This window comes from Oppia nitens, unplaced genomic scaffold, assembly GCF_028296485.1.
Source record: "Oppia nitens isolate AA-2021 unplaced genomic scaffold, nextdenovo-longstitch-racon4-pilon3 scaffold38_pilon_pilon_pilon, whole genome shotgun sequence".
In the NCBI taxonomy this organism is placed as follows: domain Eukaryota; kingdom Metazoa; phylum Arthropoda; class Arachnida; order Sarcoptiformes; family Oppiidae; genus Oppia; species Oppia nitens.
The window spans coordinates 335,922-363,608 of NW_026533219.1; the positions used below are offsets into that span (position 1 = coordinate 335,922).

The 27,687-nt window shown below is 27.0% G+C and overlaps 5 protein-coding genes across 5 annotated transcripts; 3 read left to right on the forward strand and 2 right to left on the reverse strand.

The window, feature by feature from the left end:
- Positions 1–3,797: 3,797 nt before the first annotated feature.
- LOC128957177 (growth arrest and DNA damage-inducible proteins-interacting protein 1-like) lies at positions 3,798–4,841 on the reverse strand. Its single transcript, XM_054302899.1, has one exon. The coding sequence runs from the start codon at positions 4,746–4,748 to the stop codon at positions 3,798–3,800; it is 951 nt and encodes a 316-aa protein (XP_054158874.1). The 5' UTR covers positions 4,749–4,841.
- Positions 4,842–5,996: 1,155 nt separating this feature from the next.
- Positions 5,997–7,954, reverse strand: LOC128957178 (transcription termination factor 3, mitochondrial-like). The gene is made up of 3 exons (XM_054302900.1): positions 7,181–7,954; positions 6,970–7,078; positions 5,997–6,274 (listed from the first exon to the last, which is right to left on the reverse strand). The coding sequence occupies exons 1-3, from the start codon at positions 7,952–7,954 to the stop codon at positions 5,997–5,999; spliced, it is 1,161 nt and encodes a 386-aa protein (XP_054158875.1).
- A 1,180-nt stretch (positions 7,955–9,134) lies between these two features.
- Positions 9,135–12,862, forward strand: LOC128957179 (phosphatidylserine synthase-like). The gene is made up of 5 exons (XM_054302901.1): positions 9,135–9,787; positions 10,652–10,889; positions 10,975–11,047; positions 11,162–11,582; positions 12,722–12,862. Exons 1-5 carry the CDS (start codon positions 9,197–9,199, stop codon positions 12,860–12,862), a joined length of 1,464 nt encoding a protein of 487 aa, XP_054158876.1. The 5' UTR covers positions 9,135–9,196.
- A 3,830-nt stretch (positions 12,863–16,692) lies between these two features.
- LOC128957216 (lysophospholipid acyltransferase 6-like) lies at positions 16,693–22,620 on the forward strand. Its single transcript, XM_054302947.1, has 8 exons — positions 16,693–16,785; positions 16,884–17,029; positions 19,898–20,068; positions 20,163–20,273; positions 20,669–20,909; positions 21,008–21,098; positions 21,673–21,914; positions 22,011–22,620. Exons 1-8 carry the CDS (start codon positions 16,696–16,698, stop codon positions 22,596–22,598), a joined length of 1,680 nt encoding a protein of 559 aa, XP_054158922.1. The 5' UTR covers positions 16,693–16,695; the 3' UTR covers positions 22,599–22,620.
- Positions 22,621–24,261: 1,641 nt separating this feature from the next.
- Positions 24,262–27,396, forward strand: LOC128957180 (putative uncharacterized protein DDB_G0293878). Its single transcript, XM_054302902.1, has 5 exons — positions 24,262–24,406; positions 24,469–24,848; positions 26,041–26,344; positions 26,416–26,600; positions 26,682–27,396. Exons 1-5 carry the CDS (start codon positions 24,389–24,391, stop codon positions 27,394–27,396), a joined length of 1,602 nt encoding a protein of 533 aa, XP_054158877.1. The 5' UTR covers positions 24,262–24,388.
- The last annotated feature ends 291 nt before the right edge of the window (positions 27,397–27,687 follow it).

Below are 27,687 nucleotides of genomic sequence, written 5' to 3' on the forward strand. Positions count from 1 at the left end.
ATGTTATAAACAGTTATAAAGATACGAGCGATAAGATCGTCGAGTGGAATACAGCCATTCAAACTGCTCCCATGTGAGTGTCTACCCCCTCCCCCACACACACACACCCACCCCATGTCAACCCTATCTACCTGTGCCCAACACTGTCTATGGGTGTCTAGTGTCATATGTATGACTGACTATCTGTACCGCTATCTTGAAACTGTCCATTACTTTTGTGGTTACCTATATATATATATATATATATATACTAACTATCCGTCTAACTGTCCTTATAATCGCTTTATTATTGTTGTTGTTGTCGCTTATGCTAACTGATAGCTCATGTATTTTATTAACAACAATTTAATTAAATTATTGTTGTTATTACTGTTAATGTTGTTGTTATTTGTTATTAATTACTGTTTTATTTTATAAAAATATATATATTTAATTAATTGTTTGTTTTAATATCTAATTTTTCATCCAAATTGCTTACCAAAAATTAATTACCGGTAATTAATTAATTACTAATAATAATAATAATAATAATATACAGCTCAGGATTGGGAAAGTTTTCATATGTGCCGACGTATGTCTAATAATAATAATAATAATAATTATAAAAAAAAATTGTTTTATTTTTAATATTTTCAATTATTTAACACTAATGCTTGTTATGTTTCATTGCTTTAATGTATTGTTTGTTTTTGATTGAAATAATTTATTATTTTTTAATAATTACTATTGTTTCTCAAAAATTTTTCAATTCAAACCACACACACATATATATATCAAAAATAATTATATTTTTTTTTTAATTTTATTATTTTTGTTTTTTTTTTCAATAGTTATCAGAAAACATCTGAAGTGGTAAAGACGGCAACGGAGAAGACATCGTCGGTGTTCGGATCGTTCGGCGGAAGTGTGGCCCGAAAGTTGGGCGAAGTTAAAAACTCGACGGCATTCAAGTCGTTTGAGGAACGGGTGGGTTCGGCGGTTACCAATGTTAAGGTTAGTAGTAGTATCGGTGGTAACCAGTGTGTATGTGTGTATCAGGGCTAACCCACCCACCCACACATACCCGTACCACTAGTGTGTGTGTGTGTGTGAGAGAGAGAGAGGGCTAACCCACCCATACATATCGGTACCTCCAGTCTGTGTGTGTGAGAGAGAGGGCTAACCCACCCACACATATCGGTACCACTAGTTTGTGTGATGGCTGACCCACCCATACATATCGGTACCACCAGTCTGTGTGTGTGAGAGAGAGGGCTAACCCACCCACACATATCGGTACCACTAGTTTGTGTGATGGCTGACCCACCCATACATATCGATACAACAAGTGTGTGAGGGCTAACCCACCTACACATACCAGTACCACCAGTGTGTATGTGTGTGAGAGGGCTAACCCACCTACACATACCGGTACTATCAGTGTATGTGTGTGTGTGTGTGAGGGCTAACCCATCCACCAACACATACCGTTACCACCAGTGTGTTTGTGTGTGTGAAGGCTAACCCATCAACACATACCGGTACCACTAGTGTGTGTGTGTGTGTGAGGGCTAACCCATCAACACATACCGGTACCCACCCATACACACATTTACCCGTTTTTTGTGCGGTAATTAATATATATTTTTTTTATTTTTTAGACCAAAATGTCGACATCGCGCAGCAATAGTACCAACAGTTTTGAGGACGCATTGAATAATAGCGAACAACAACAGCGCCAGCAATCGTTGAACGCCACCTCACCTACCATTCCCGAGGACAGGCCGTTATCGTAAAAAAATTAAACCAATTTGGCGGCCAAACAGATGGTTAAGAAAAAAAAGCATCAAAAATATCTGGTTTTATTTGGTGCTAATATATCGTATTTTTTATTATAACTTATTTTAATTATTATTATTATTATTATTACTTATCTAACTTTGGATGAGACTTACTGATGATATTATTATTATTATTAGATTATATGATAAAAAAAAACAATTAATTTTTTTTGTTTTGTATTTTTCTAAAAAATTATGAAAAATAATTATAAGATTTTGATTATTTCTCTTATTTTTTTCGCATACATATAATACCAAATTTTTTTTGTTTGTTTAAAATTAAGTTATAACTTATTATTATTTTTAAGAAATTATTATTGAATTTTCAAAATATTGTAATAATTATTATTATTATTTAATTTTTAAGATAATTTCACTGATTTATAGCAACAATGATATATATATATAACTGATTTTTATTGAAATTTTTTTTTTAATATATACAGTATAATTATATCTCATTTTTAAATATATATATATATTAAAAATAATTTATATATATATATATATATATCGTATTTGGTTAGTTTGATAAATATAATATTGAAAAATATTTTTTTCGCAAAATTTATTTAAAAAACATAAAATTATTTTATTAAACAAAAAATTTTACTGTAGTTTTTTTCACTACTATTACTACCGTATAATAATTATTAATAAATAAATCTAATTATTATTATTATTATTATCATTACTACAAATTAATGAAATAAAATATATATATATAAAAATCAAACAATTTTTCTTCAAGCACTTCAAATGCAACAAAAATTATTATTATTACTGTATTGTAAGCATTAAACCAAAATAAAAAAACATCGATTTATTTATTTATATATAAATTATTTATTAATTAATTAATTAAATACATATTAATATAGTTAGTATTTTTTTTAAAAATTATCTAATTATAATTGATATTATTTTTTTTGAACTTAAAAAATATTTTTCATAATTAGTTCATAAATAAATAATAAACAAAACTAATAAATATTATTAATATTTATGTTTTTATTTGAAAAAATCATTTTAAAAATTAATTAATAAATATACAGGTTTATTAAAAAATATTATATATTGATATATAAATTTAAAAACACATTTTACAAACATATTATCAAACTTGATGTATATTTTTAAATTAATTAATTATTTTTATATTTATATAAAATAATAAATGTCAAATTTTTTCTCAACTATAAAATACTATTGAATATATATAATTGTAATTTTAAAAAAATTATCTATTTTTTGGTGCCATTACTTATATAATATACTATTTTTCCTAAAATTTTAAATCACTTAATATACACTAAATTTCAAAATAAATCAAACTATCACTAAATGTTATATTTAAAAAAAAAAAAATAATTATTACGAAATGTGATTTTTTTGTGCACTTTACTAAAAAATATTATTATTGTCACCAAAATAAAAATAAATAAACTTAAATGTCATTGAACAAATTATAGTAAACTTAAAATTAATCAATAATTAAAAAAAACATTTTTAAAAACAATTTTAAAATTTTACAAATAATAATTACCGGAAATAATAATAATAATAATTATAATAATTAATTAGTGACAAAAAACAAACAAACATTGTGTACCATAAAATGTTATTATTATTATTGATAAATTATGGTAATTATAAATATATATATATATATAATTTATTATAATTATTATTAAATTTACAGTATATTATTATAATATTATTAATAACTAATTAATACATTAACATTACATATCTAAATACATATAATGTATCGTTAATTATCGTATCAATAAAAAATTAATCACTAATTTATTAATTAATTAATTTATTTAAAAATGTATTAATGACTAATAAATTGTTTTCAATATCTACGGCAATAGCGGGTGGTTTATTGGCGGTGACGGCGGCGCCGCCACCAATAAACCGCCCGCTATTGCCGTAGATATTAAAAACAAATGATTACGTAATAAATTCAAATTATTTATTTTTAATATCTACGGCAACAGCGGGCGGTTTATTGGCGTCACCGCCGCCGCCGCCGCCGCCATCACCACCACTACTGGCCGCCGATACTTCCGATTGTTGTTCGCTTTCCATGGCTTCGTTGGCCAACGTCTGCAACCTCTCGAGTGTTAGCCGTTGTCTCTCTTGTTTTCGTTGGGTTTTCATCAGACGTTTCTGTTCTTCGTCCCGCTTAACGATGGCCTCTTCGAAACGCGGATCGCGCGGATCCAAGTCGTAGCCGACAAACTCCCGAACCTCTTGAATCAGACGCTCTTTGCGTACGATTTCGTCCTCTTTGTCCGAATGCATTCGGCGATACTTTTGCCAGAAATCGCGACGCATTTGCGGCAATTTTTTCAAATTGGCCACAACTTCGCGCTGTCGATCGGCACGTTGTTTGGCCTCCCCGTGACGTTCGGCTTGGACTTCGGCTATCATATCGGCTAATGGCCGACAAAATGCTTGTTCGTAACCCCTGAGCCACTGGAGTTCATCGCGCGCCGGCCACTGGACGCCCGGTTTAAGGCCCGATTGGCGGCCATATTGGGCGTAATATTGGCGTATTTCTTCGGTACGTAAGTGCGGCAAACAATTAATCGGTCGCATCGATCGTACACTTGCCGGCAGATTGGACTTATCGCGAATGGCCATCAGTTCATCGTCGGTATACTTGACCTCATCCTCTACGACGACGGCATCGGTTGCCGTAGTGTCCAATGACTTCAAATCGGTGGCCACTGTCGGCGGCTGTGATTTTTTGCTGCCGCCGCCAAACAGACCGCCAAAAATATATCGCCGACCGATGACCGCCTGACCACTGCCTGTAGTTCGGGTGGCGTAGGCAACAGTGGCCGACAATAAAGCGGTAGTCAATCGCCGACCCGTAGTAGTGGTCGCAGTGGTGGCCAAACAACACGGGCTCATAGTTTGTGTGATTTTTTTTTTTGGTTTAATTTATTAATTAATTAATTATTTTTTTTGTTGATTTGATTTTGATTTATAAAATTAATTCATAGAAAACATGTGTAGAAAAACAATAATAATAATAATAATAATAATAAACTGTTCGGATTATATTCAAAACCAAAACAACAAGTACATAGATTTATATCATATAGATTATACTTAATATATATACTTACAAATAAAATATAGTGTGTGTGTGTGTGTGTGTATAATAACAGAAACTCCGCCCCTCGGAGGCATTAAACATACTAATATTGCGCGCATATATACATACAGTACACTATTGTGTTAGTTAGGCTACTGTGTTATTGTTATGGTTTTAAATATAATCGAAAAATTTTTTTTCATACAATCAAAACAATTTTAAAGAGTCATTCATATACACTGTACATACTGTACACTGTATTATACTGTATATTATAATTACTAAATTTAATTTAATATATATTTATTTATTTATAATTTTATTAATTATTTATTTTATTTTTTTAATTATTTATTAGTTAATTATAAATTAAATATTAAATAGTTTAGTCAAATCAATCAATCAATCATAAATTGAAAACCCCTTTACTATAGACTTTACTGTTAAGCATTGTTGACTGCATTTGTGTGTGTAATGTTGGCTAACGTTTACTACACATATACAGTATAGTATTGTATAGTAATGCCCCTTTGATTGGGTGGCTGACCTGCACTACACACTTACCAAAAATACTGTATAACCGTTTTGCAGTTAAGCCCAAATTACAGGCGAATTATTATAAATTATAAACTTATTTATAAAAAAAACTATTCAATAATTACCGGTATATTTAAATTTAAAATAAAATAATTAATATAAAAAAAATAAATAAACACTAGTAATTAATAAAACTATTTATTTAGAAAAAAAATAATTAAAGTAATTACTTAACTCAGTATATATATAATTGTTTGATTTTATTACAAAATTTAGTTAAATTGATAATTAAAATTTCTATAAATTGATTAATATTTTAACCATTTTACTTAATTTTTTTCTAAATATAATATATATATATAATTTAAAAATCAATCATTAATATCAAAATTTAAATATAATTTATTTATTATACAAATAGTTTTAAAAACAACTGGACATAAACTAAACACAAATGTTATATAAAAAAAAAAAACATAATATATATCTTTGAAAACAATTTATTTATTTATTTATGAATTATTTTACAATGATTTACAAAAACAATTGAAATCATTGACCGATGTCTTAGCATATTTATCGGCAAATTCGTTGTCCTCTAACTCATAGAAAGCAGTCAACGGTACGTACAATGGTTTAGTTGGATCATACTGTGCCCGACCTAACCGTTTCAGATACAGGTGTCGGGATTCGATCGATTGGCGAAATTTCATCAGTATTTGTGGAAATTTGGTCAACAATTCATGGGATATCATCATATCGTTGTGTACCAAATCAAACACTTTGATGACTATACGATGAGCTAAAAACAAACATTTAGTTAAAATATCTAATTACCGTAAAATTGTGTTTTATTTCCCATATGGAATTCAAAAAAATAAAATAAATAAATAATAACATTTTCATACGGGTGTATAAAAAAACTCGCATTTTTTTTTATCACCAGTGGTAATAATTAAACGAGTCAGTGGGGGAGGGGGAACAAAATTGGGGGGGGGTGGAATAAGGAACTGTAATTTACGCCCATAAATTATATAACAGTAATCAATTTTTTTTTTTAAAAAAAACTTTTATATTTAGATATATTAGTTATAACAATGGGTTTAACATAATAATAATAAATGACTTTTTTTTTTTTTGGTATACATTTACAGTATTTTTACGGTATATTATAAATCTATAAATAGATAGCATATTCAATGGGGGTTGGGGGTGGGGGTTGGAACAACTAGAGACGTCCCAAATACATGGGGGGTGGGGGTGTGAGGGAAATCTTGAAAATATATACAAAAAACAGGGGGTGGGTGTGTGTGGGAACTTATTATTCAAAAGTATTTTTTAAAAAAACTATATATTTTTCTTATGTATGAAAAACTCTCGCATTATTCCCCATGACTTGTGAGATAAAACCAACAATTTAACGGTTAATAGTTATTAATAGTTATTAATAGTTAGATAATAATAATAATAATAATAATAATAGTTATATTAAATTACATTTATGACTTTTAGAGCATAGGAGGAACAGTTCCGGTGATTTCAATAATATGGATCTGATTTCGTCGCCATTGAAGCCAAACTCTTCGGCAAATATGAACGTCAACTCCTTTTTTGATGTTTTGGCCGATAAATGGTAAACAAAAAAAAAGATAAACAATTAAATTGTGATTATAAGTACTGTTATAACCAATCAATCATTCATTCATACTCTGTAAGCCATATCGTTAAGTAGGACTAAGTTTGGACATCGGGTCATCAGTTGGCGGATATCGGCCGCCGATAGCCGAAACTCTTTCAGCATAAAAGCCAACTTATAGTCAACATATTTGGTCGTATTGTTCAACAGTTCCGGACAATTGGTGACCATCGCGGCAATCATATCCTTAGTAAACCGTTTCGATCGGTAATAGTTTAGCCGTACGTTCAAGTCGTCCATATGTTGGCTAAATATCAATGGATTTCGTGTAATAAAATCGGCCAACTGTGACGGCCAGACACCGCATACGTTGACCAGAAACTCGATATACGGTTTGATATCGGCCTCGAAGTCCAACTGTAGGATATAGCCGGCGATCTCGGGTCTGGTGTTTTCAATTTGTACTAAATTGACGCCCAATTTGATTAGCATTTCGATGGTCACCGATCGGTTAGCATAGGCGGCCAGATTATAGGACAATGGGACTACGGGACTTAATTCATCCAGTAATTCACGGCCATCAGTGTCCAGTGGGGCTAATGGCCTAATCGGTCGCCGATTATTCAGGCGATGATCATATCGGGCCAGATCTGTATGGTTGATGTCCGCCACCGCATCCAAACGCTTGTATATTGTCGGCGGTAACTGTTGGCCACTGGTGTCGGGCCGCCGGCGATAACCCACGTGTTGTTGTTGTTTATATTGTTGGCCACCACCGATTGAGCCGAAAAATTGTCTACCGATTGTCGCCGGCAATGGTCGCCGTAATAGTTTTGTTGATAACATTATTATTATTATTATTTAGCTAGATCATTTTATTTATTAATATTTTTATTATTAATTAATTAATTAATTAATAAAAAAAAAGTTTTATAACGTTTTATATATTAATACTGTATTTATTGTTAATAATAATAATAATAATAATAATAATAAAAAAAAACATATGTTTTTTTAATATACAGTATATAAAAAAAAATATATTCATAAACAACGTTACATTATATAAGTACTATACATGTACATGTACATATATTTTTTTAATATTTTAGTTTTTACATTTTTTGAAGATAATAATAATAATTAATAAATGAATTTTTACTGTTTATATTTTATTTTATTTTTTTCTTAATCTTATCATATGATATAAAATAATTTAATAAATTTTAGTTTATTTAATTTGATATGAATGACCTAGGCAAATTTTTTTTTTTGTTTATAATAAAATATTTTTATACTGTATATACAGTACAGTATCTATGTGTGTGTATGTTTATAGCTTAATCATTGAAACATTGTACAGTACAGTAGATTATACATACAACAAAAATATTTAGTTTAAAAAAAACTAAAAAATTAAAAAAAAAATTAATAATAATAATTAAATAAAAAAAATCCCTGTATTATCATATAATTATTATTTTTTTAAAAATTAAAAATTGTGTATATGTTTGTGGGTGCAGTGTCCAAAAAAATATCATATTTAAAATATTAGCAATATACAAAATAATTTATTATTTTATAAAAAATTAAAAATTTTTTACTAGTAGTAAAAAACATAAAAATCAATAACAAATTGTACTAGTATAATAAGTACAATAGAAATTTTTTTATTATTTTGTTGTTAACTTAAAAATTTTTAAATAATAATAATAATGACCTTGATCATTAATAATAATAATTGCTATCTAATCATTAATAATAAGAATAATAATAATAATAAAAATGGACAATGAATTATTATTAACCCAACAATTTTACCATGATCAATTTAGAAAACTATTAAAACTATTAATAATATTATTAATACTATTAGTTATATTAGTTATCGTAATCGTTGTATTAGTTATAGTATTGTTGGCCGTTTTGTGGCTAACATCGGATGTATTGGTTTCGGTAATCGACTTATTGTTGGACACTATCGACATCATCGACACAATCGCCGACAACGATATCGTTGGCCGATAACAACATCCGTAGTAAACAAGTAGTCACTTATATATATATATATATATAACACCCGACAGTATGTCACCCGACGGTAACGGTTCGACAGCTGACGGCCAACACAATCGCAAGTGTCAACAGATGACCGCCGCAACCGCCGCCGCCGCCAATGACCTCAACAGCGATAGCCGACGACGCGAATCGTCAACACAATGGTCCGAACAGGACATCATCGGCAACGACCGGATTGGCTACGATAGTTCCCGCGATATTAATAGCCATTTCTATGCCATCAATGAACGCCCAGTGGACGACATATCTCTGGAATTCTTCTATAAGCCGCACACCATCTCGTTGTTGACCGTATCGATTGTGGCCGTATTTTTTACCGCATTTCAACGCAGCGGCGACGGCGCCGACCACTCATTGGAGGACAACATTTGCGACGGCTTGCTRTGTGTTGTCTTCTTCTTCCTAATCATATCGATGTTGACCTTTCCGAACGGCCCGTTCACGCGACCGCATCCCGCAGTTTGGCGTCTGATTTTCGGCTTAAGTGTCCTGTATTTGATGGCATTGTTGTATCTATTGTTTCAAAACTTTGCGACCGTTAAGTCCATAATGTATTGGTTTTATCCCGATTTGAAACACTTTCGTATTGACTCCGAAAAGGTATTACCGATAGTATTACAAGACATCTCTCTCACYCACTCACTCACTCACTCACTCACTCACTCACCCACTCACTCACCCACTCACTCACCCACTCACTCACTCACTGACTTATCCACTAATTTACTCACTCACTCAATCACCCACTAATTTACTCACTCACTCACTTATCCACTAATTTACTCACTCACTCAATCACCCACTAATTTACTCTACTCACCCACTAATTTACTCACTCACTCACCCACTAATATACTCACTCACTCACCCACTAATTTACTCACTCACCCACTAATTTACTCTACTCACCCACTAATTTACTCACTCACTCACCCACTAATTTACTCTACTCACCCACTAATTTACTCTACTCACCCACTAATTTACTCACTCACTCACCCACTAATTTACTCACTCACTCACCCACTAATTTACTCTACTCACCCACTAATTTACTCTACACACCCACTAATTTACTCACTCACTCACCCACTAATTTACTCACTCACTCACCCACTAATTTACTCACTCACTCACCCACTAATTTACTCACTCACCCACTAATTTACTCACTCACCCACTAATTTACTCACTCACTCACCCACTAATTTACTCACTCACTCACCCATCACTTATTTACTCACTCACTCACCCATCACTAATTTACTCACTCACTCACCCATCACTAATTTACTCACCCACTTACTCACCTACACTAACACACACACACACACACACACACACACACACACATACATAGCAATTGTATATAACTCTTGTAATATCTRTTAATTAATTTCTAATCTCTCATATTTTTTGYGATACCTCTACCACTTCCTCCTCCTCTTCCTCCACCACATCAAGCAATACGCCATCAACTGCTCGGATACCTCAGTCCAGCGAATCTGGAACACTGTCGACGTCTTTGCTTGGGGCCATTTCTTTGGCTGGACAATGAAGGCCATCCTCGCCCGACACTACGGCATTTGTTGGACAATATCGGTCACCTGGGAGATCACCGAAATGGCTTTCGCACACCTGTTGCCCAATTTTGCCGAATGCTGGTGGGATTCAATAGTCCTCGATGTCCTCATATGCAACGGTATAACCATTTCATTGATTGATTGATTGATTGGTGACATTAATTTGATCCCAATATCTGTTTTGTTATTTTCAATCACTATTAGGTTTAGGCATATGGTTTGGTATGTGGATCTGCCGGATGCTTGAGATGCGGACATACAAATGGGAAAGCATTAAGTAATTACCCGTAACTGTTAAACCCCCCCCCCTAATTATTCCTCCTCCACATCCTAACCATACATATGAGATAATCATCTTTGTTGTTGTCATTGTTGTTGTCGTCTATAACAGGGACATACAGTCGACATCGTTACGTATCCGKCGTATGCTTCTACAGTTTACACCCGCCGACTGGGAACACGTCCACTGGTTTGACCAGTCYCGGCCGTACGTCCGTTTTCTGGCCGTTACCCAATTGGTCATATTCTGGCAGATGACCGAATTGAATACGTTTTTCTTGAAACAYATTTTCGACGTACCRCCCGATCACCCGCTGTGTCTCATCCGACTAGCACTGGTCGGTCTGATTGTKGCGCCGTCGGTCCGTCAATACTATACGTATGTTACGGATAAACGATGCAAACGAGTCGGTACCCAGTGCTGGGTATTCGGTGCCATTATGCTGACCGAGGCACTGGTATGCATCAAATTTGGGCTCAATATTTTCGCACAGACACAGATCCAGAATATTATCTCATGGCTGGTCATACAAGTAATTTAAATTAATTWAATTTAATTAATTAATTATAATTATAATGAAATTTTTTGATACATTTTTGTTTTGCACTTTTCTATCTYCTGTGTAGTAGTAGTAGTAGTAGTTGAAGTAGTAGTAGTAGTAGTAGTGGTAGTAGTAGTACTTGTAGTAGTAGTAGTAGTAGTAGTAGTAGTAGTAGTTGTAGTAGTAGTAGTAGTAGTAGTAGTAGTGGTAGTAGTAGTACTTGTAGTAGTAGTKGTAGTAGTAGTAGTAGTAGTAGTTGTAGTAGTTGGTAGTGGTAGTAGTAGTAGTAGTAGTAGTAGTAGTTGTAGTAGTTGGTAGTGGTAGTAGTAGTARTAGTTGTAGTAGTAGTAGTAGTAGTAGTTGTAGTAGTAGTAGTAGTAGTAKTTGTAGTAGTAGTAGTAGTAGTAGTAGTAAGGGTGGGGTTGATAGTGGGTGTGTGKGTGAATTACTGGTATACCCCGTTAGGATTTAACCCACACCAATTGATATGGTTGTTAGTTTAGTATGTTTTTCCGGGGGGGGGGGGGGTTGTTAATGTTTTAGGTACTCTAATGATAATTTCTATATAAAATTAACAAAAAAAAATTTTTGATAAAAAACTATTTTCAATAGACTAAACAATTTCAAACTAAAAAAAATAATATTATTTTTATAAATATTTATATTAATATTATTACATAGTATTAACATATTTGGTAGTTATATTGTATTACAACCGGATACTAATGATTATATTGTTTAAATAATATATTTTTTTATCGATTTATTATTATTATTATTACTATTATTTATATAATAATTTATATATATATATATTTTTKWWWAAAATCATTAACATTATGTAAATACTATATTTTATTTATTTTTTTATAAAAAAAAACTTAATTTTAAAAATCTWTTACTAAATTTATGTTTTATAAATTTTTATATTATTATCAGAATATTTTTTTCAGTTTAAATTAAATTTTAACTACTTTTAATTAGTTTAGTAGACATTTATAAAAAAATTGATATATTATTTATCTACTATATAAATATATATATTGTATATTAATGTTAAAAGTATTGTAATTAATTGTAATTAATTGTAATTTAATTTAATTATTTATTTATTTTTTAWAAATTACCAGTTATTGCTCAGTATATTCTGTATATCAATGTGCATACTATGGGCTAAATATACCGATACCGGTGGCTATGAATCTCTTGATGATTACCGTATAAATAGTAAACCAATGGTCACAATCTCATCRTCATCAGTATCATCATAACAGCAAACATGACAACAACAACAGTACCCCCGCCGCCAACAGTACCGTAGGTCCTGGTGTTAGTRKTGGTGGTAGTGGTGGTGATAGTAATAGTAGTAGTAGTGATGGTCACAGTTTGCGTAATAGATATTATAAATAATAGATTAMWAAAATAAATAAATAATTAGGAAATAAAAACAAATTTTTTAAATGTACATCAAGCCGCCCTACCCCTCCCTATACAGCCTCTCCCCCTGACCTACCCCTCCCTATACAGTGATATTTATAATATAAAGTAATTTAAATTATTATATACCSTAYAATGTAATTTAGATTTTTGATATACCGATTAAACAATAACAAAAAAATTGTATTATTATTATTATATAATTATATATTTATAGTAAATTTTTTTTATAGATTTAAATGTATTAATAATTGTAACAAAAAAAAAACAATAATAATTAATATTTATATAYATWTTTTTTGTGTTAGACTTGTTTAGTGTGTGTATGTGTGATATACTATTGATAAAATAAAATAAATTTTTATCATTAATAATAATATTGTATTTATATATATATATATATAAATTATACTCTAAGTCTAAGTATTTTAATGTAATAATAATAATACTTTATATATATATATATATTTATAAATTATAAGTTAATAACAACAAACAAAATAACATACAATACTTGTCAAACCAAATCACATATATATATATATATATATATTTTTATCTATAGTACTCATTATATATATATTTGTTTAACTATTTAATATAATTTAGATGTGAGTTTTGTTAACAAAAAATAAATAATAAWAATAATTTTAKTGTAATATTTTCAACAACAAAAAATGATTTTTATTTAAATATATTAATAAATAAAACAATATTTTATTAACAAATATTATTATTAACAATTATTTTCATTGGCAACAGTTTATACTGTACTAATATATATATATATATATAAATATTATTAATATTACAAAAAATATAGCTGTAATCTAAATATTGATAATAATAATAATAATTTTTTTTAAATATATTTTATTATGTATAAATACTAATATATATATTTATAATGGGAAATATATATATATATAAACAATATATTAGATTATTACCATAGTTGTTTACAGTAAAAAATATGGTAAAAACAATTTTTTTTATAAGTTTGGTTAAAATATATATATATATATATATATATATATATATATAATATAAATATATTATTATTAATTAGTTGTATGGATACAGTATATTATCATCAGCATATAAATAATATATTAATATATATATATATATACAAAAAAAATTTTTTTTGCTAATCATAAATATTAATTACATTAAAATATTTGTCGGTTAATACTATTTTTTAATCAGTGAATAAAATTAAATTTTAGTTATTAATTATTTATAAAGTTTTGTATATATACGGTAYATTATATATATATATATATAWATATTTTTAGCACATTAATTATATTAGTCTAATTAAAATATTTTTTTTTTGAAAAAATATTAATTTAATTGAAAAATTTATTAATTTATTTATTATCATAATATTATAACTATTTTATTTGCTGATATTATTATTGGTTAACTTTAAATGATTWACTAAACAAAAATAAATTGCGGTTAAAAATGTGGTTAAATTTTTCCCGATAAAAAAAATTCAATATAAATATTTTAAAATACAAACTTAATGTATTTTAAAATATTTTTAATACTTTAATAAATTAGTAGTAGTAATATAGTGGTTGAATTAAACTTATAATATGCATATATATATAATATATTTAATATCTAATATACTGTATATATATATATATAAATAATTTTTGCATTTCATAGTTAGCGCCGCTTTCATCAATGACCTTAAATTATATATATATATATATACTATATATATATATAAACAGTATATACAGTAAAATAATTGTCAATCCTTTTTAAAAACTACAGGATCTCTCTCTCTCTCTCTCTCTCTCTCTCTCTCTCTCTCTCTCTCTCTATCACTATATAGTATATACAGTATAAAGTTTATACATATATATATATAAATAAAATGATGATATATTTGAGCGATTCATTGGATATAACATAACATAGCATAACATCCTAACCCCACACCTAATACATACATACATACACACACATACACACACACATACACATACACATACATACACACACATAGTGTGTGAGTCATTGAAAATTRCTATCAAAACCAATACATACATACATAACACACAAGCATTGCATTGAAACGCTTGCAATCGCTATATACACTGTATTTATAAAATAAAAAGTATTGTAAAACACGACACTAATAATAATAATATTTAAACACATAATAATTATTATATAATATAATACAATACTATATAATTAATTGTATGACATCATCATCATAATCATCATAATTATCTTAAATGTGTTAATCAAAAAAATATAATAAAATAATTATTAATAATTATTAATAATTGATTTAATAATAATATATAAACGTCAATATAATATTTTTAAAAAATTATCCATGTCTATTTTATTATTTATATATGATATATTTTAATATTATATATGATATATCAGTGAATTTTTTTTATATATATAATATGATATTGATAATATAAATTGTGCTTGGTGAAAATAAATATATTATATTAATTTAATTAATTAATTAATTAGCTATAACTGATAGTTGATATATTAGTCTATTTCTAAAAATTTTGTTAATAAATATATGTATATTAAAATGTTTTTTATTAATAATCATTTAAATTGAGATTATTATGATTTTTTTTATTTAAAATTAAAAAAATGATTTAATAATTTAATTATATATATATATCATATATGATATGTGAAAAATAAGTGTCAAATAAAAAAAATGTTTCTGTGATTAATATTTATGATAATTATTGAATAAAATAATTTTTTAAATAAATTAATAAAATTGTATCAAAAAAATGTGTTAATAATTATTTAATATAGTTTTCATACATGTTTGTGATTTATTTGTTTTTTTTATATTAAATTATAATTAAAAAATAATAATAATATTGTGTTTTATTATAAATTTTATTAATAATAAGTTTATTAAATTATAAAATATTTTTATGTATTATAATTGTTAACAACAATACAAGAGTCATAACCAACAAAATTATTGCCACAAATAGTTAGCCAACCGTTTGATTGAAACTTGAAATATATTTTATATATTATATATAAATATTTTTGACTAATTTATAATTGAAACAAACTTTTGTAACAAATTTTTGTTGATTTTTTTGTTTAGTTAGTGTATGAAAAAAAATTTAATATAAAAATTTAATAATTCATTTCCACATTTGTCGAGTCATTAATAATAATAATAAGTTTTTTAAGTTTTTTATTTTAATAATAACAACAATAATATTATTATAACTAATAGGCAAAAAATTTCCAACATTTATTATTATTATTATATATTACAAATAATATTAATAAATTAATTAATTAATTAACTCAATATATGTTATCAATATTATTATTATTAGTGTGAAAACTTAAAATATAATGAAAAAAATAAATTAAATCAAAAAATATATAAATATTTTAAATATTAATAATAATTTCTAATAAAAATATTAATAATAATTTCTAATAATAATATTAATAATAATTTCTAATAATAATAATAATAATAATAATAATTTCTATATAAAAAAATCTAATTATTATTATTACTATTATCTATCTATCTATATATATATATAAATTTAAATATATTATATTATATTATATTATATTATATTATATTATATATATATATATATATATATACAAAAACAAAATGTCTACAAGAAGTGGTGGTCCAGAGGTCTATACCGGTAGTCAACTATTTAAGTCACTGTCCATTAGTACAGGTCTTCCATTGGATCAGGTATTTGATGATAATTTTCTAGAAATTTGAAATCAGATATTTGTTGTTAAAATTTTATAACTTAATAATATGTTTGTTATGGTTGGTTTGGTTTTCAGATCAACTTTCTGTTAGCCCAGTTGTCTGGTCTAGTATTTGCCATTGTTTTTCGCAAATATCTATCCTATACCCGGGTATCGGTGGCCACCCGACAGTATGTTTGCCTGATTTTCGGCGCTATAATCGGCTATTTTTGTTTCGGACAGTAAGTGTTGGATATATAGTGTTTATTGACATATGATATGATTATATATATATATATATATATATATATATATTAAACTACTATGATTTCAATAACTTTCAATAAGTTATATAATACTGTAATTATATTATTAATATTAATATTTAATTATATATATATCTATAGTTTAGTATAATTTAATAGCTAATATTGAATGGCTTCTCTAATAGATAGTCTAAATTAATTAAATTAATTAAATTAATTAATTAATTAATAATCAATGTCAAATAAACCAAAATAACAAATTAAAAAATAAATAAAAACAACTAATAAAACACTAGATATTTTTGCATAATTTTTATAATTATAAAAATTATTAATTAATTTAGTAGATTTTTAATTAATAATTTAATTAGTCTACTAACTTAAAAAAAATAATTAATAATTTTTATAATTATTACAATTATGCAAATATATATATATATATAGTGTTTTATATTTTCAAAAATTTAGGTTTTTATAATATTTGTTGTTTTGTTTTGATTTGACATTGATTTTTAAAAACATAAAACTTTTTTTTAGCACTACTTTTAGCACTTATACTGTAAATAGACTTTAACAACAAAAATAAGATTATTTTTAAAAAAAAATAAAAATTATTGTATTAGTCTATAGTGTATATGTTTTTTACAAATATATTAATATAATACCAAAAATATTTAGTACAGTATTTATTTTATTTTTTATTTATTTTTTTGATGGAAAAATCACTTAACGATAGATTTATTTATTTATATATTTTTTGTGTCAATGATATATCTATATATATAATAATAATAATAATAATATGGTATATATTTATAGTTTTTTTTTAAAACCCAAAACAATTTGGCGGTAATTATACTGTAATATAAAAACTTGTAAATCTCTATAACACTTATATTAAGTACAAAAAATCAATATCAATAGTAAACATCAAAATCGTATGATTTTTATTATATATATAATATTTATTATTATTACTTTATCATTGAATTTATTATACAGTATTAAAAATTATTATATTTTGGGGTTTAAAGTACTGTTTGGTTGACTGTCATAATATATTCATACATTTATTCATACATTATAATAATTATTATTAATTATTTGATAATTTTATTACTAAATAATTTATATATATATATATATATATATATGTATATTAATTTATTTTTTACAAAATTAGCCCAGAGTACATTATTACGTTTTATGTTAGCAAAAAAAATAAATTATCTAGCAACTAGCAACACACACACACATAAAAATTTAAAAAAATAATTTAATCAAATGTGATATTTATATATATATATATATAATTTTATCAAATTTATTTTTGCTGAGAAATTTTTTTTKWTGATTTTATTATTTATAGAAATAGACTCAAAAAAAATAAAACAAATATTTTATATAATTTTGGCAAAAAAAACTTTGTTACAAACAAACAAAAAATATTTGCAATTTTTTTACCTGTAATATATTATAATATAAAATTTATATAAAATTTAATATTAATAGCTAGATATAATATTTATTACTATTATTGTTTTGTTATTAATAAAAAATAATAATAACTTGATATATATATATATAAATAATTTATCAATATCAAATTTTTTTTTGTTAAAACCATTTGATAACATATAATAAGATACTGTATTTAAAATTATTTTTTTTAAAAAAATTGATAGACATATCACATATAATTTTGTTGATGTTGTTTAAAAAAAAATATTGCACTATAGATAAAATATATTATTATTATTATTATCATTATAGATAAAAAAATATATATACTGTATAATATCAATATATAATTTTTTGTTTGTTTGTAAATTATTATTATTATTATTTTTTAAAGATTAGCTATATTACAGATAATTAGTATAAATACTGTAATTATTGTTTATCATATTTGAATATATATATATATATATTTCTAATTATTTTTTATAATATTTTGATAATAATTATTAATAATTATTATTTATTTCATGTAAATACTGTACTAACCTATTATATGTGATTATATTGAATATTTAGAAAATATATATAAATTTATGATTAATTATTATATTTAAAAAATATATATTATCATTGTTTATTGATTTATATATTTTTTTTATAAAAAACAATTAATGATTACACCTAAAAACTTAATGTTTTTTTTGTTGTTGTTGTTAGTTTGCATGATAAAATATAATAATAATTATATTAATAATTTTGATAAAAAAATAACAATAAATAAATAATTACAAAAAAAACAATTTAATTAATACAAAATTTAATAGTAGTTTAGCATGATCAATTTAATCAATTTATCATTAATTATTTATTGAATTTTATTATATTAGACACAAACACACATAATAATAATAATAATAATCAAATAGTTTAGATTAAATAAATAAAATAACAATAAAAAAAWTWAAAAACAAATTTATTAGACAAATAATTAATAAAATTTCAAAATTAAAAATTAATTTATTATTAATATATGACATCATTAAATGTGTTAATCAAAAATAATAATAATAATAAATATTAATAATTGATATAATAATAATTAAAYGCCAATTAAAAAAAATATTATAATATTAATWTTATTTTTTTKRAAAAAATTATCCATGTCTATTTTGTTATTTATTTTTTAGATATATATTTTTGAATATATTTATATATYAGTGGAATCAATCAATCATATTATATATAATATATATTGTGCTTGATGAAAATTAATTATTAATTAACTATAGTTGATATAATAGCCATTTTTTTAAAAATAAATAAATAAAATTAAATTTCTTATTAATTAATTAATTAATTTTTAATTTGTTTGTTAATTATTAGGCAAATATACAATCTATTAATATTGACAACACTGTCATACATTGCTATACTAACCTGTAGTCCAAATGTTGTCCAACGGGTTGTCCTATTTGTGGCGCTCATGTATTTGTCTTATTTGCATTTGTTGCGGCTGTTCCACGATTACGGCGGCTATACTATCGATATCACTGGGTATTGTATTATAATGTCACCCACCATCACCCCTCCCCCACACACACAATTGAGTTTTTCAATTAACTGATATCATTATGTTTTTAATGTTAAGGCCAATCATGATTGCCGTCCAAAAGGTTACAAACGTTGGATTCAGTCTTCACGATGGACTCAATAAATCAGATGAAGAGTTAACTGACGATCAAAAACGTTACGCCATTCGGTAGGTGTTTGRTTGGTTTGTCTGTCTCCCTGTCCATCAGTTCCTCGATGTGTGAGAGAGAGAGGGATAGGGATAGGGATAGGGATAGGGATAGGGATAGGGATAGGGATAGGGATAGGGATAGGGATAGGGATAGGGATAGGGATAGGGATAGGGATAGGGATAGTGATAGGGATAGGGATAGGGATAGGGATAGGGATAGGGATAGGGATAGGGATAGGGATAGGGATAGGGATAGGGATAGGGATAGGGATAGGGATAGGGATAGGGATAGGGATAGGGATAGGGATAGGGATAGGGATATAGAGATCCCAATGTTATGTATTACAGACTACCGGTATTACCGATTTGTTTCAATAATAATATATTCATATATTTTTTAAACTTTTTTTTAGTCGGAAACCGACATTTCTCGAGTATTACAGTTATGTATTTCAATTTCATACGCTAATGTGCGGACCGTTAGTTTTCTACAACGATTACATTGATTTCATAACCGGCCAAAACTATGAACGCCATCGACATCGACAACATCACCATCACATCATCGACAACACTAGTGGTGACAAACAATTACTAATACAAGAGTCTCCTAATAATCATAATACTAATAATAAACAATTTCCATCACCATTGGTAAGTATGTGTGATATACCCCCTCACCTAAAAATTAACCACCCCCCCCTTAATAATCAAATTAGTCCTAATCAACCAAATACAATATATACATACAGGTGCCGGCTATTAGAAAGCTAACTGTTAGCCTAACGTTTGCGGTACTATTGCTCACAATTGCACCCATGTTTCCCATTACATACTTAGCAGGTAATTAATTAATTAATTAATAATAATTATTTGTTTTAAATTTATATTTATATTAATTTTATTTTTTTATTATAGTTATATTTTATATTTAAATATTTTTTTAAAAAAAATATTAGGTAATAATAATAATAATATTACCTAACATTTTATATTATAGTTATATATTTATATTTAAATAATTTTTTTTAAATATTAGGTAATAATAATAATAATAATTACCTAACATCTTATTTTATATTATAGTTATATTTTATATTTAAATATTTTTTTTTAAAAAATATTAGGTAATAATAATAATAATATTACCTAACATTTTATATTATAGTTATATATTTATATTTAAATAATTTTTTTTAAATATTAGGTAATAATAATAATAATAATTACCTAACATTTTTTTTGAAAATTATTGAAAATATAAAATATAAAATATAACTATAACTATAAAATAAAATTTTAGGTAATTATTATTACAGTATTATTCTTATTAAAAAGTTTATAAATTTGAAAATTATTTATAATTTAATTTAATTAATTAATTAATTATTTTTGTTGTTGTATTTATGTTAATAAGACAACAAATTTTTGGATGAAACACCGTTTCTCACAAAACTAGTTTATATATTATGCGCCACTTGTGTGGCCCGATTCAAGTACTATCACGCCTGGATACTCGGCGAAGTTATATGTCTGGCCAGTGGTCTAGGGTTTGCCGGTTATGACACTACCGACACCACCGACAACACCACCGACAACAGTGACGGCCGTCGACCCGATTGGGAACTGATGTCGAATATCGATATTTTCGGCTTCGAGGTCAGTATACCCCTCCCTTTCCCGCTCAAAATGTATGGATCGGACGTGTTTTAATTGATACCATTCCCTCCTACCCCTCCACCCCCGCCCACACAGAATGCCCTAAACTTTCGGACATCGTTGACCGCTTGGAATAAAACCACACAACTATGGTTGAGGAGGACAGCCTACGATCGCAACCGGGGGCCATTACGCCTACTACTAACCTATGTGCTATCGGCACTGTGGCACGGTTTCTATCCGGGTTACTATCTGACCTTTTTAGGCGGGGCATTTTTTACTATGGCCGCCCGCAATGTTCGCCGTCTAGTTAGGCCACACTTTCACCGACAACATCATGAGGACAGCCGTTATCGACCAGTGCTGGCCATTGTCTACGATTGTCTAACCTATTTGACTACTCGTATAGTAATGGCTTATCTAGTATTTCCGTTTGTCCTGTTAGAGTTTAGGGCCTGTTATGAGGTATATAAACGGCTATATTTTTTCGGTCATTTACTCGGACTGTTCGCCATAGTAGTACTGCCGACTATAGTGTCGGCACCTCCTAAACTACCGACTACTCCTACTAAAGCTAACTGTGCGTCCAATGGTAATAATGTTAATAGCATTTACAATAACCATAATAATAGTAACAAAAAACATTTACCGGTTATAGACGATAGACATAAAAAATTTGATTAACATTTATATATATATATATATCGAAACACAAATATTATTATTATTATTGAAATTAATATTATTATTTTTTTATAAATAAGTTTTTTTTTAAAAATATTCATTAAATGTTACAAAAATTTCATTACACATTACAATCTGTCCATTAATATTATAGTTATTATTATTAGTAATTAGTTTAAATTCATTATAAAAATTTTTGTTTATTATAATTATTTATATTATATATATATATATATATATATATATATATATATGACGAACAAAAATTTTTTTTGTAACTCAATATACTTTAAATATTATATACTGTCTATAAATATAAATTTAATTTTAATAAGAAATGTGAGATTTTATTGATTATACAGTACTTTATAAAATATATATTATTATTATTTTTATTATTATAAATCTATATATATATATTACAATATAATACGCGCGCGTGAATCGACTCGGATGAGCGACTTTTGAGTCCGTCCGGGCTGCCCAACCAATCATTAGCGAAGAGCTACTCGCGGGACGACCGCCAATGACCGGATGGTTTTCGGGCACCACTTGGGCCGAAACTACACCTTTCAGGGCTCGGGCGCTACCCTACCGCTAGCACACGTATGGTTGTAGTGTTGAATTTGTTGACACAAAATTAAAGTTAATTCACTATTTAATGTGATTATATAATAGTTTTATTGAACTGATATAACATAAACTAATAATACATTAAAATAAGGGAACAGAGTCTGAAACTCAACTAAAAACTAATACAAAATCTCGGACTCTATAATCGAGAGAGATCTCAGCGAGAGGTCCAGAGTTGGGAACTGTTGGCCTTTATATAGGCTGAAGGGGTAGCAGTATATACTACATGTGGGCCGTACTCAACAGCCAATAGCATGCAATAATACACACAAAGTAGTCATTATACTGTACCCCACCACACCTTAATAAAAGCCCCCAGTTTTACAAAAATATAAATTTAAATAATTATATAATAAAATAATATGAATTACATTAGTACAATTATCAATAGAATAGTTACCGCCTTAAAATAATAGGGGAAACCCGAGGACCGGGAGGAAACCTATTGACAACAGTAGCTGAAGCGGTCCCAGATTACATCAATGTAAGGATAGGCTCAAAATTTTTAAATTAGTCCCAATTTTTAGGACACTAATAATAACTATGAGATTGAAAGCTAACCTAATTTTGAATTACCTTTACATCAATGCAATCACTTGTTATTACAATACAAGCGCTACTATTGACCCATTAAATAGATTATACAAAATTATAAAATTAATAAATATGAAATTATAAGTATAAAATCAATAAATGTAAATAAAAAATATTATAATGTATTTGTTGTATATTATTGAAATTAAAATAGCGTGATAAATATTATTTTTTTAAATATATTAAAACATAATAATAACTTGTATCATATATGTAGCTTATACTGTATAAAACTTTACAAAAAGTTATTAAGGGTTCATATTTTTGCCTTTTATAGTCAACACTGTATTGCATAGACTTATTGTTTTACATATGATTTACATATGTATTGCATTTCATAAGTTTTGAGTGTTGTATTCGGCAGACGATTGAATCAATTGTTATTTTTTTTTGTTTGTAGTTTTGAATCACTAACTAATTGATTGATTAATTAATCACTTTGTTGTTGATTTGAATACTTTTTTTTTTGATTGACTGATTGATTGATTGATTGTTTGATTGATTGATTGATTACCAATTGACTGACTGACTGACCATTATTGACAACATTATTATCGACGACAATGGATCCCATAGTAGAGGTATGTTATTGTTATAATTATTATTATCATTAACTTAATTAACATTATTATTATTATTATAGTCCAGCAGTGATGACAGTATCGGCGGTGATTTGGCCATAGATTTGTCGGCCAACACAAGTGGTGGTGTCGACACCGATGATATACCGATGCTAAGAGTCAGTACCGACGGCCACACCAGTGCTGATGATAACGATGTCCACAACAGTAACAATAGTGACAAAAACAGTGATAATGTTGACCACAATGAGGACAACAACGATGACCAAAATAGTGACCAAAATAGTGACCAAAATAGTGACCAAATTAGCGACAACGCCGATGCTCACAACACTAACATCGTTGACCACACCATTGGTATCAACACTACGGCGGCTAATCGTGTGGTCACTACGGGTGCCGAAAGTGCGGCCAACGATACGCCAGTAATTGAAAACATTAGGTTTGTTTGATATCATTATTATTATTATTATTACTTAAATTAATTATTATTAATAATACTATTCAATAAATAAATAATAATAATTATCATTATTATTACTATTAAATTATATAATTAATATAAATATAAAAATTATTAATAGTTTAGTAACCTTTTTAAAAATTTATTTTGAGACCAAATAAAACATTTATGTCTCAAAAATACAGTATATTATTATAGATTTGTTTGTTATTAAAAATTAAAATACAATTAAATTAAATTATTATTATTATATTATTTTGAATAAATACTAAAAGTTATTATTATTAATATTAATTAATTTATTATTAATGCTAAATGAATTATTATTATTAAATTAAATCTAAACTAAAAACAAAATTATTAATAATATAGTAATAAAAATGTTTTGAGTCTCAAAAAGTAATTGAGTCCCAAACAAATTGGTAATAATATTATTTTTTTTGTGGTTATTATTATTAATATTAATTAAAATATTTTTATATCAAAATATTATTATTATATATGTATTAAATCATGGTTAGTGTTATCAAACTAAACAATAATAATTATTATTATTAACTATTTAATTAATTGTTTTATACTTATATAAATTATTGATAATATATTATTACTTTGAATCCAACAAAAATAAGTCGAGTCCCAAAAAGTTATAATTAAATTTATAATTATTATTAGTAAAGTTATAGTTAAACATTTTTTTGTGTAAATAACTATTTTGAAAAAAAACATTATTATATATATATCTATAGAAATTTAGTCCCAAATTTTATAATAATTTTTTTTGTAGTTATTATTATTATTGTTAAGATATTTTAAGTTAATATTAAWATAATTATTTTTAAATAAATTTTAACTTYAATTATAAAATAMTAAYAACTGTAGTAATAATTATAAGATAATTGAAACTTTGGTCTCGAAATATGAGTCCCAAACATATAGTGTCGCAAAAATATAAACAATTTTTTTTTGTGATTTTTTTTGTAATCATTCTAATTATATTATTTACTTTTTATAAAAATTAAATTAGTTAATWTAATGTAAACAAAAAGTGTAAAAGTTATATTTAACTTAAAAACTATTTTTTTGAATATTTTCTTTTTTTGGTGTCTTAAATTTAGTATTAATTATTTTTTTTTTAAAAATTATTTTTACTAATTTCAATTGGATTTAGCGGTTCATGGCATTCCCCRACTAAGGTTGAGAAAGAGGACCTGGCTATATCTATGGCCCATTTAGTGGTCCGAAAACTGGGACCCCCTGTCAGGACATCACTCACTCAGAGCCGGTATAATAAAGTGTTACGAGAGGTTGTCTCCAAAATTCATGATATAGTCGAGGACTACGAACCGGATTTGGGACAATTGAATGATTTGGACGAACCATTTGTGCAACCAATGGACGATTTCGAGGATGTCAGCGAACCAATTCCCGAACAATTGGCTACAAAGCGGGTCCGGTCCGATATTGGCGAACGGGTTTGTATATGTTTTACAATTTAATAATTATTAATATTATTTATTAATATTATTTTTTTGAAATTTTTCAGTTTGAATGCACACAGTGTCCCAAATTGAATCAGAGAATTGCGGATCTTGAGGGACGCAATGAAGGACTTCTTGCGGCTTTGAATTCGGCCAAACAGGACATAGAGGAGCGACAGGGACTCATTGATAGACTTAATATCGAAAACCAGGATTATACCGATCAAATGGATGCCATGCAAGAACATTAGTGAGTTAACATTACATCAATTACACAGTATTTTTTTTTTGTTAATCACACATTAAAAATATTTTTTTTATGTTTAAATAGCATTGCAGGAGTCTCAAACATGTCAGCTCAGGTTTTGGGACCCAATTGGTCCGAAACTTTGGTAAAATTCGGAGGGCAACAATGTGTGGCCGAGATTTCAGACAGTGAAACCATAATTGAGTCCGAAATTATTGGTGACAATGAAGTCGGCGATAATCAGGCTGGAGATGATGTCGGTAGTAGTGATGATGATAATGACGGTGACGACAACGCAGCCGAACTAGAAGACGGTATAGAAGAAGTCTTCGACATTGATGGCGATCTAGAGGGACATCTCCCGGTGTGGGTCGAAGGATACGGTAATCCCATAAGTCGTGACCAAATCGGAGGAGAGACCGGAAAACGATTTAAAGTGTGCTCTAAATTATCGATGTATTCGGAAATTTCTCACATCAATAATTATGACGAGAGTGAGAACAAGATACGGATTATCCAAACGTATGGACATCTTGTGACCGCTGGTCAACTACGTGGAGACAGAGCCGCGTTTGCCGCGTATCAAATTGCATCGTTTAGAGGAATGGCCGTCGAAAATGATATCAATGTATACCACTTTGCSTTTTACCAAAACTGGTCGACTGTTTGTCCAGTTTGTGGGATTTCACTGGCAACTAGAGTACCGGCCGATTACAAGATTGTTGTTCGTCACGGTAATAGAGCCGCACATATAGACTCTAATGGTGACAAAGTTAAGGTTCAATTGGTTGTTATATAAAACAATTTTTTGATACATATAATCATTTTTCTACTTTTTGAGATTTTTTTTTTCTTCTTTTTTTTGATAAACTAATTTGAATATTTTCTGATATTTTTTTTTGGATACACTATTTTGTTTACATTTGTGATACATTTTTTTGATTAATATTATTGTCGTGATTCATATACATATATACATATATATATATATAAATTTGAAATTAATAATTAAAAAATTTATTTAACGTCTGAAAATTTATTGTTTAAATTTCGGACTATATATATATAAATATTTATATAWTATTTSWAA